General features: G+C 41.2%; 1 protein-coding gene across 1 annotated transcript; it reads right to left on the bottom strand.

The window, feature by feature from the left end:
• Positions 1-9,251: 9,251 nt before the first annotated feature.
• On the bottom strand, positions 9,252-11,052 carry cldn5a (claudin 5a). The gene has a single exon (XM_075467598.1). The coding sequence runs from the start codon at positions 10,840-10,842 to the stop codon at positions 10,195-10,197; it is 648 nt and encodes a 215-aa protein (XP_075323713.1). The 5' UTR covers positions 10,843-11,052; the 3' UTR covers positions 9,252-10,194.
• Positions 11,053-12,034: the final 982 nt, after the last annotated feature.

The following is a 12,034-nucleotide window of genomic DNA, read 5'->3' as shown; positions in this document are numbered from 1 at the left end:
AAGCTGGTGACTGCTTACAGCTGCAAACGGAAGACCCTACGATGACCTCTGGTGATATTCTTTTATATGTTGGATATCTCCTCGTACAACGCCTTCGTCATTTGGATGTCACTGAGCCCAGAGTGTAATGGGGCAAAGCTGCAGAAGAGGAATTGGGGAAAATGTTGGTGAGACCTCAGATTGAGAGAAGACGACATCTTCCAAGAACCCCAATCTCTGCAGCCATTGTGAGGAGGATTCAGGGGGAAGATGATGGTGCCACATCCTCCCAAATTACAGAACCACCATCTGCAGAGCCTGAGGTAAGTGTTTGATGCTGCTGCAGTATAATAATTCATGTTTCTGAGAGAGAGAAGTGTTAGTAAAGATCCTTATCTTTTCTTTATTTTAGATGGCCGGCAACAACAAAAAGAAGCGCTGTGAAGTGTGTGGACCCAAGAAGGATAGAAAAACACAATATACATGCACCCAGTGCAAGAAGTACATATGCAATACACACACAGTGAAACTCTGCTCCTCAAGTGTGGTATAGTTTGGTATGAAAATAGTCGTGTTCAATGGGGCTAATGTGTTGTTCAGACAGATGATGTGTAAACTGACCTGACTAGGTTGAATATCTAATGAAATTAAAAAAAATAACACTTGCTTCATTTGCTGCAGATTGCTGCTGATTATGTTGAATTAAAAGCCCCAAAAAGCAATAGGTCCACCAGACCCAGCAGGACTCCCTGTGTAACAAAAAGACGAGGACCCTATGAGGGTTAAAGTGCAAAGATGCATTTGTGTTTGAACAAAAATTGGCGGGATTTGTCAGTATTTATTGATTGTTTCTTTGTCGCAAAACCACTTGAATGTAAATCTGTGACATGACAAAATGTAGACAAATAGTTGAAGATATGTGTCCTTCAACAAATCGACCTCACTTGCTCCTGACAGGTCACATGGGATTGTCACGGGTAATTCAGATTGTTGAGAAAATTAAGATGATGTACTCTCAGGAACACATACAATCTACTGTCCTCTTTGTTTGCTAACTCCTGGGTTGTTATTTTCGCACTTGCCTGACACTCACCTGGTCAGCGATCACAGACAGTGGCGGTATCACTCAGCCTCTTGGTGCCCCGGTGTGACATCCACCTGTTGAGTCCTTCATTTGGTCGTCTCCTCTCAGCCATCAATCACTTTGCTCTCCATCCCCCCTCTTGCACCTCTAGCGAAGTGGGGCCACTGCCCTTTACGCCTCTCTGCATCTGAGGAATGTGGCAAGCACCAAACCCAACACACACACACACTCTCGCTAAGGAAACATCTCTGTAAGGGAGGATCACACAGACAGTGTGTAGATGTCTGGCGCAGCTTTTTGAAGGCTTCGCCCTCGAACAGCGTGTTGCCTTAACGGGGGTGAGATGTTGGTGGAGTAATGATGTCAGCCACCGGAGGCTTATACAATGTTGTTATGTGAGACACTGAAATCTGTAAAACTTGTCTTCAGTCTGTGAAATGTTTTTAATTTAAGCTCACAGAACATATACTGTTTATTCACAAAATATCTTCAAATACTGGCTCTCACAGAAACTAGATAGCATAAATTGACTTGCACGGTTGTAAATATTTCATCCTATATCTCCAATCATTCCTTTTTTTATTTAAATTATTTCACATTATTACATTATTGTTTACATTATTTGTACCATAACTTCCTGGAAAGGTTGATATCATTCTGACGCTCTGACCTGGACCATTTAATCATAGATTTAGTTTAAGTGCAGATCGTCCTGATACTGTAATGATTTTGGTGATTTAAAACTTCCTTGAAGCTGAAACATCTCCAAAAGTACTTCTCAGGGACAGAAGAAAGGTTGTTTCACGAGACACACTCGCTCCTCCTACTTGAATTAGAGATTTATCTTTAGGTTTTAAGAGGTTTCTATGAATTTCATGACACAGTGCTCCCGTAAATGAACTTATGGTAAAGTTTAAATTGCTCAACACTCAAATAAATCATTGGCAGCTGCTTCCCTCTTCCCTTTGTGTCTCTTAACAAACCCAGATTCCTGATAGGATTAGCTTTACAGGACAGCCTGAGACAAACAACTACAACTGACTGTTTCTGCCCGCTGCCTGTCTCCGAATCATGCTGTGAGTGGACGATCTCTAACACAAGCACTAAAACACACACAGAGCCACAATATAGGAGCAACCACACAGTTTCTCATCAGCTCTTTAAACCTTTGTCTTCTGTGTTGCTGTTCCACCTTTTTTTCAGCCTGTCAGCCCACGCATGCCCTCAATGATTTCTAACCTCTGCCACCTTTAACCCCTCAAGCCCTCTCACGGCTGGAGGTGCTACTCCCTGGATCTGTCTCTTCCAAACTTTTTTAAAGGTGTTCAAGCAAAAGAAGATTAGCATTGCCAGGAAGAACATATGCAAGAATTTGATACTGACTGATGTTACTGAAGTTGGCTCCTACTTTTGCCAAAATATGCTGCAAGTCTGCTGAAATACCTGGTTTTATCCATTTCAAATATAAAAATATTCTAAATAATTGATCTGTTTTCCCCTCTGCTGCTCTCCATATGAAGGCCATCTGCCTTTAAAAGTCTGTATTGAACCAACAAGTGATTTTTACATCAATGTTCTTTATGTGCAAACCAAAATAATCAATGCCACATTAAGAGTTGTAGTTTACAATTTTGCGACAGATGGTGCACCTCATTAGATGGAACACAACAATGTATGAGATGTATGACACTTGCTAGAACCAGCAGATGATTAGCTGAGCTAAAATCTGGAAACAGGAGGAAACGGCTAACCTGGCTCTGTTTAAAGCTTACTACCTAATGTAATATGATCTCACACCCCTAGCAAGCAGTTGTTTGACAACTAAAGCAAGATTGTATGCATATCAGTTTATTTAGTTAAAATGCTTTATTAGATGCTTATGTTTAGCTTTTAGACTCTACCTAACTTACCACGTGTCCTTTTTTATAATCTATTTCATCCTCTTTCCTGATTTCTAATTATAATCACACAAGAAATGAATAAACCTTGTGCAGGCATCATTGACCTTTGGCTAAATAAAAGTGCTTAAGATGGGTGAAAGTACTGGCTACTGGCACCACATTTCACAGACCTTTTTTCTTCTGTCTTGCTAATTTTTACAGAATCACAGAGGGAGCTTATTTAGAATCTCATGCTCACATGATATCAGTCATTGCGCTGGCTCTTATCATGCCAGATAAATCAGCTTAAGCTTTAATATAAACGGCAATGCTCCTTGCACGAAGATGTTTTAAATAAGGTACGCTCATGTGTAAATACTTTGTTCTCCATGGCTTGTTATTTGAGCCACAGTGGGGACATATCCAGCAGGCGTGACATCCTCATTATATAAGGGTTTGCACACTGGAATGCTAGGAAGAAAAACTGATTAAGAGCAGGCTCAAACACTAAGTCTGCAGTCGGGTGTGATGAGAGTGTCTTTTACTGTTGGTCTCTGCGGTGGGTGGCTCAATCATGCAGGACTCCCTTTAAAGGATAACAAGCAGAGCGACCTTCATTTTTGAAAATGCATCGTGGTCGTCTGCACAAAGACGGAGAGAAGATCTCAGGAAAGAGAGCAAAAGAAAAAACACACCAGTATAAGGTTGACTTGTTCTATTCTTTTTTCTCTCACACGTCGAACAGATGTTTTTGCGTCCAACAGTCTTGAGAATAAACGTTTTCATGGAAGAAGCTTTTAATGTGGAAACGATATAATTGAATCTGTGTTTACTGTGTCCTATATTAATATTAGAGTCCAGAATACCCCTGAAGGCCTAAGCTCGATGTAATTCGGCCTGATGAATATATCTTGATGTGCTTTTTGTTAATGAGGAGGTTTCTTTTTCTTTTTCTTTTTTTTTATCCCTGACTGACATCACATACATTTTGCTAACCATGCCAAATCAGAAATGCTCCCTGATCTCTCAGTAGACATTCCAGGACTCCTCTTCATCTCAGGAGAGGACTTTTATTCCTCACCACTTTGTCTGCGCTGACTTGTGTACGAGTGTGTGCAAGTCACTACATGCTTTTATGTGCCCAATTTTATGTAGAATTGCCTCCTACTGATGATATATAGTATGGGAACATGATCTCACTCACACAGGCATGAAAGGAGTTGAGACTCCCTCGTTCAACTTCTCCTCTCTCATATTTCTGAGATAAAACCCTCCCTGTGTGCACTGTTTATCACTCTGATAAGAAAACACACTTCATCTGTAGCCGTAAAACATTGTTGGCTTGTTTCAAATTACACACAAAGACCTAAATATTGTGTCGTTTTTGTAGTGATTAAATATTTGGCAGAACTTTTTTTTGTAAATACTGAGATGAGGTGGGGTTTGGGTTAAGCGTACAACTCTCTGTTCCTTGAGTAGGGAAACTGTTATGACATATCAAAAGTTGAAACTGAAAATGTTTGTGTCTGAAACACATATGCTCATTTTGAATTTGATGCCAGCAGCATGAATTTAAATTTTTTTTTTAAAGGGTTAGCAAAAGACTGGAAAAGTTTTATACAGGAAAAACAACTCACTGTTAACTTGTTTAACTGACAGCTGATTAGATGATTTGGCAAAAAAAAGAAAGAAAGAATAGCATTTCAGATGTTAAGAAGGAGAAAGGTTCACTACGGTATGAGAGACCGTGTGGGTAAACAGTTCCAACACTTTTAGAGGGTCAGGCTTCTATGATACAAAATATCATTTTCAAATTCAGAATCTTTTAAAGAAATCTCTGGACACAAGATACAAGACCAAAAACTAACACTGAATGGCTGTAATCTTCAGGCCCTCAGGTGATGCTGCGTTAAAGATAGACATCATTTTGCTGTGAAAATCATTGCACGGACTCTGGGAACACCATGCTGATTTCAGCAAGCCCATGCCAAACTACATTTTGCATGTATTGCAATAGTATGACTCCTAAATGTAAAGGCTGGGTGCTGAACTGGCAACCTGATACCATGACAGAAGATGAAATTGCTGCATTGATCCACAAAGCAAGATGTTGCAGGTTCACAATTAAGGCTCAAAAATTGTACAACCAGAATATTTTCCTTAGTCTGTTCCCTTCTCAGATACAGCTCAAGTACTTTGCTAGGTCTGCGTGTTACAAAATACATGGTTAGACAGTTAGAAAACTCACACATATATTATTTGTAATTCATGGGTAGTTCATGGATAATTATTCCTATCATGTCACTTACATGCTGCCAGACAGATTAACTACAGCCAAGGGATAAGTTACCATCTCACAATCTACAAACATGGATTGTGACACTGTCCCTTCATATCAGACATGAGGACAAATGTACCTATTACACAGTTTCTGGTGAGACTGAACTGAAACCAGCTGAGACCATCTAATTATGACATTTGCAGTATTATTGAATGAACAACACAACGTTTGAGACGCCAAACTGTTCAGCACATAAAATCTTTCATTTATTTTCTTTTATTAAAGAGGCTATAAGTTGATGATATTTGAGCAACACGAAAATACCTCATTCTTGTCTTCATCTAACCAACAATTAATAGAACAGGTAACAGGCTTTAATGACTCTGAACATCAAATCCTGATAGTATGCATCTGTGGTACCATTTTCTCCCTGTTCATGTATTGTGTGTCTGCAGTATGTAGTGTATCATATGACAGGCATATTTCAGTATGCCCATTTACAAATTAAAGTTAGTTCATACACTTCTCTCTAGATTTTGGGAGAAGAGTTGATGAGTGAATTCTAGCGATCTGCTTTGTGCATTTTCAAATGATTCAGCTTAGGCACAGTCTAGCTGTGGAGCATGAGTGTGTATCACTCATGAGGTTAAAGATGCCCTGCTTCATTGAAGTTGTGTCATTACATCAAAAATGACAACTCTGTGTTTTGAGCCTGCAATTACCTCAAGACACTTGGTACATTTAAAAAATCTATGGAGCTTGACTGGAATTCAAAATAAATGGATTAAACACAACTATAAAATGATGGACTTGCCATTCATTTGTCCCTTATTGTTACAATTAGAGCTCAAAATTCAACACATTGTTTGGTGGAATTTCTCATTTCCTTACATCAAAACAATCACAACCCACGAAAGGAATACTTTGTGTTTTTACGCGTGTTTTGTTTGTTTTGTAAAGGTTTCATCAGAACAAATGTGAGGATAAATGTGAGGAAGTAAAGCTGAAATTGCATACCTGTTAAACACTCATGAACCTTTTGTTTGCTTGCACCTGTCTTTCTGTATTTACACTCGGTTTGTGAGTAATTTACACGGATCTCCAAGTCCAGAAACACACGCAGTCCACCCTCCTCCGCCTCTCCACACCCTCCGTGTTCCTTCCTGCTTCCTGTTCCGATGTCCCCTGCACAGGAAGCCTGGTCGTGCAACAGGTTTTCAACAAAAACCAAGTCACCCAGCTGTAAACTTTGTGAACATGCAAGAGAGCAGAATGTGTTTTTTTCTTTTCTTTTCTTTCTGATCTCTAACCACGCTAGCTCTCTTTTTGTTTCTCAAACAAACGACTCAGGGGGTCTTTAACTCTCGAGACAAAGCCGCATTTGTCCTCCACAGTTAACCACCTGCTGACTCTTGGCTTCACTATCTGTAAGCATGCTTCATCCAGCTGGGAAGTCTGCAGACTGTATGCACCTGCTGGCTCTGGTGTAAGTCTGAGTCAACCAATGACGACATTGATGAGGTCCAATTTGTTCCAGGAATCATTTAAACTGCTTTAGTTGCCTTGTGGTATGCATTCTTTGTATAATTAAGGCCCTACATTTGCACACCTTCTTTAAACTGGGTCTGTGACCTGTTATTTGTTAGAGTGAGGAGTGCTGGGTCAATGGTTGTGACCCCTGTTGAATGTGGTGGTTTCTGCTCCGATGAGATCACCCCTCACTTGTGCAGGGAAGTGACTTTCAGTCTTATTCAAGACCAGCCTCAGAGTTCAGAGTTCATGTCATGAAGCAACTTCCCAGCTCATCCACCCCTAAAATGCAAGTCCCGCCAATGATGCACAACCTGACCTCAGCCATGCGACCTGCTCCATTGGGCTGATTGAGGTCAAGTTTGTTCATTTTAGACATGCTCTGTGAGTCACGCCATCTGTTTCTGAGAGGAACTTCCTTAAAATGTAAGTTACTTCTGGTCATGTTTCAACACTTATGATAACATGTAACATTTGCTCTTAAAGTGACACACAAATATGTTTTGCTGTCACAGCTGTTTGCAGTGACCATTATGAGCTCTCAGAAAATCCCTCCTTCTCCCACCAGACTGTTGTGCATAGGCTCTGTGTATGTTGGTGTGTGTGTGTGTTATGTGTCCATGCTTGCTGGAATGTCTGCCAGCCAGGCCTTTTATTAGGCTCATCCATACCACCACATTATAGGCTCCCGTAGCCAGGCAACTGCAGGTTCTGCCTGGTTACCATGGCGAGTGCCCATTGAGTGACGTCGCTGGCCCTATTTGCCTCTCTTCTCATTGGAATGAGGGCTTTTTTAAAGGTGCCCCCACCCTTTACCTCCTTCAACACTAACACATACATGCGCTCAACACGTTACTCACACACACACACCGCTTCGTCACTCTCCGTGTGGTGACAAGAGGAGTGGAACTAACAATCCGACAAAAACATCTCACAGAGGCAGATCACACTGCGCCTCGCAGGGACTGCCTTTGTATGGAGAAACCCACCCAGACCAGAATGTTCACACTGTAGCCAACTCTTACCTATGATCTGCTTTCTGTGCTCACACAGACATATTTTACTGGAACAATCTAACAAGTTTGAAAATGTCATTCACTGGAGGGATATAATAAACATCCATCCAACCATTTTCTATATTGCTTAATCCAGTTCAGGGTTTCGGGGGGGGCAGGAGCCTATCCCAGCTGCCATCAGGCAAAAGGTCGCCAGTCCATGACAGGGCCCCAAAGTGGCCAGTTATTCCCATTGCTGTTACACTGAAAATAATTTATGAATCATTTATTTTTGTAATACAAATTCAAAAGTATAAAGGAGGACTGATTCCTCTGAAGTTTGTATATTTTAGCAGTTTAAAAAAAATTGTACTCTTATTAAAGTGGCTGATGAATTTTCTGTCAGTCAATTACAAATTTATTCATATCTTTAGAAACATTAAAGATTGAATATTCATAACACTTTCACAGCAAGCAACTGAATTATGCTTGTAAAAGACCTTGGAAATGTGTGGGATTTTGTTGTTGTTGTTGTTGTTGTTGTTGTTGTTGTTGTTGTTGTTGTTGTCTTCAGATCCAACTTGATAAAAGCTCTTATAACTTTTCTGACCCCAAGGAGCTCTATTGGTCCAACTTTGTTTTGCGTTTTGCTTTTAACCGGTGTTCTTGCATGTACCCCTATGTATGATACTTAATAAATGAAAATGTCTTGCCTTGATGAAAACTACATGGAAATAATTGTAGCAAATGTGTCCACTTAGTCTCTTATCACAAGTGAATTCCCCCCTTGAAGTCTGCAGATGGCCTAACAATCTCTCCTGGCTGACTGTATACAGATTTCCTATGTTCAACATTTAAGAGGCCATATGACCTCAGATTCTTAAGTCAGCAGGCAAAACAAGTATGGATAAGCTCCTGTAATCCAGTCACAGTTTTAAATCAGGCTGCTGTTACTCATAGACTGAAATATCTCGTGTTTTTCAGCTGTTGCCACAAGTTAAACAGTCCTGTAACTTCTTTACTGCATATCCACAGTATTTGAGCAACTGTGGTGCCCATTAGGTAAACTGAGGATGTGAAATTTGGAGACTATCTATCTTATCCTGTTGGAGGGAGATAAGGTTGAAGACTAATGAATGAATGGAATGACTTGCAGGAAGACGATTCCAGCAGCTACGCCACAGCTTTAATTTAAACGCCTTTCAGTGACTGCGGATGAAGGGAGGGGTCTGAAACGGGAGTGTGTGTGTGTGTGTGTGTGTGTGTGTGCGCGCGCGCGCGCGCGGGGTGGGGGGGGGGGGGGGTAGTATTGTGAGTTGAACAGCAGAGCCCCACTCTTGCTGAATGGGCATTGTCATCTGGATTTCTATGGATAACCAAAATACTTTCTCCCGCCGTGGGGGTTGGTTTATGGATTCATGGTGGGAACGGCATGTTTTACGCACAGCCCAGGAGAAAAGTCCTGCCTCTGTTTTATTTTAAGAACACACTTTAGCTAAAGATTTAAGACAATATATTCAGTTTAATCTTAATCAAATGAAGCAGTATTGCATCTTCGTATACATGAATAATGAAACATTACATCAAACGTCAACAAAGCAACAGAAAACATATTTTTATTCCAGGAATTTGTGAAAAGACAAGGTACTTCCTGCACGGACAATAATGCAAAAAACTTTCCAGGTGCTCAGTGCGGCCGAATAACGGACTACATGTTGTAACCTACAATTTCAAGGCTCTCTGCAATGAGATCCAGAGGGAGACAGCAAACCTCAGACAGCCCTCCTCATCAACCTCTGAGCTACAACAAGCCTGTCCGGGATTAATTAGGGCTTTAAAGCGTACGCACTTTTCTTCTCCGGTCTTTATTGTCACTGGACATTGTTGTGAAGTTGTTGGCTGTGTTCCCCTCGGAAATGTGTCTTTGAATGTGTGGGAGTGCGCAGCCTTTCTCAGTTACTGTACAACTTTGTGCTGACAATGCAACAAAACAAAAAAACAAACAAACAAACAAAAAAAAAAACAGCCGTAAATATTTTCGGTGCCAAGACTCCCTCAAGTAAAGAAAAACATTGTGGTTACACATCAACAAGCAATTCCAAATACCAATAATTTCGAAGATTTATAAAAGCAGGTACCTAACAAATATACTCCTTTTTGTCGCGAGCTACTTCTTGTGGCTGATAGTCTTTATTTTTTTAATCTCCTGTAGACGCAAAAAGGACGTGTGAATATTTAGCCCGAGCACACTGAAGGACCAGTGTAAAAGCAGCAGAGGTGCTTCCACTGATCAAGGTTTAGATTTCTAAAAATCAATCAAACAAACAAACGAATACAAAAGTTGGAGGTGCAAAAACAACGTCCGTAAAATAAAATAAAAATCAGTTTTTTTGTTTTCAAAAGCTGCAGGTCACTTTTACGCATCGCCTGCTGTGAGCCACGTAACTACACATAATTCCTCTTGTCATAGTCCCCGTTCTGCGTGGTTCTCTTTGTCGGCGCATATTTTACCGAGTATCCCGAATTCCCGCTGGAGGGACAGGAGCAGCACAGCAGCGATCCTCCGATCAGCAGCAGCGCTGCGGCCGCCCAGCCGATGTAGAGCGCAGCGCCGATCTCCCTTTTCTTGGATGGGGGCACCTGCGGATTGTAGAAGTCCGATATGATGCTGTTGGCCATCCAGCAAAGCGGCACCAGCACAAACAGGCCACTGACGATATAGACTATCCCACCGGCGTTCACCACTCGAGCTTTGACATACTCAGTGCGGATACAGTTGGTGCACTGCGCCCCAGCAATCACAACCATGAGACCCAGCACACCCATCACGGATGAGATGATGGTGAGCGCTCTGGCCGCCTGCAGATCGTGGCCGAGGGAGAGGATAGAGTCGTGCACCTTGCACTGCATCTGGCCCGTGCTCTGCACCACACACGACATCCACAAACCGTCCCAGATCGTCTGAGCCACCACGATGTTGGCTTCGATGAAAGCCGTCACCTTCCACATGGGGAGCCCGCACGCCACCATTACCAGGAGCGAGCCAATTACGCACATCGAAAGTCCCAAGATCTCCAGTCCAGCCGACACCATTTTTACGTTCAGTCTAGTCTGTCTGAAGTTCCTCAAACTCTCCAACTATTTCTCAGGTGTCTGAACCTGCTGTTTTGCACCTTGCTATGGAGTAGCTCCAGTCGTCAGTTGCTCATCTCTCACCACATTCACTTGGAGGTGTACGATAAGAGCCTAAGTCTCTTTGTTTGTGCGGGGATGTGAAAACAACTGGATTCACAGTGGCACCGGAGTATGGATATCTGTGAGGTGGGGGTGTGTGGACTCCAGGAGAAACTTTCCTCCAATCCGCTGCTCCCGCATCCTCAAGGGGCCAATGAAAATGCAGGGAAGTTGTGCGACTGAATAGCGGTCCAGAGCGAATTGTGAGTTTGAACAGTTATTTACAATGAATAGAGGGGGTGAAGGGCTTTTGCGGGAAGGGGGAGTTAGGGGTGTTTTAAGGTTATGGAGCATCAGAGAGACATTGGTTAATAGAATGAGGACCCTTGTTACTGATTTTTCAGACAACTTACAGATAAAGATGTGTTATGACTGCAAATCTGCTTTAAAGTTTGGGCCAAGTCAATGCCTTTAAAATTAATGTAGGCCTATTCTTTATTTCCTCTTTTCGTCTTAGAACAGCCAGAAAGACCTATGGAATGGCTATTCCCGATGCAAGCCTATTATAGATTATATTTGTGATATTTTTCTTTTGGTTTGTTTGTTTTGATAACGCAAAACAATTTATATTCAGAATTAAATTTGGGAAATTTCAATTAGTTGTTCTTATGCTTTATAGACTAGATATTTATTTTGATTATATCTATTTGTCATGTTCATGTCCTTTAAAGCTGTACTTATTGTCTAATGGGCTGTTTTATTTGACTTCTGGTAGGATGGATGGTAAAGGTACCAACAACATTAAAGAACCATGTGGGAACTGTGAGGTTCTAACCTTTCAGAAACAATCAAATGTGTCTGCATTCCAGAAATAATACAGACCAAATGTACACCAGAAATGTTCAAAAAAGTGCTTTTGACTGTGTATAAGGACCTACCATTTCATCTTAAATTCACATATCTTCATTTCCTATGGATTTAGCCTTCTTTTGGACATCCCTGACAGCTTCCATTTGAACTTTAAAGAGTTTTTTTTTAAACATATTTAAGATAACACTAAAATGTAAAGACTAAGTTAACGTAGGTTACCGTAATTGATTAGTGTTGTAGA

Source organism: Odontesthes bonariensis, chromosome 6 (assembly GCF_027942865.1).
Source record: "Odontesthes bonariensis isolate fOdoBon6 chromosome 6, fOdoBon6.hap1, whole genome shotgun sequence".
Taxonomy (NCBI): domain Eukaryota; kingdom Metazoa; phylum Chordata; class Actinopteri; order Atheriniformes; family Atherinopsidae; genus Odontesthes; species Odontesthes bonariensis.
The sequence above is the reverse complement of the archived record's forward strand: the minus strand, read 5'-3'. Positions and strand labels throughout refer to the sequence as shown.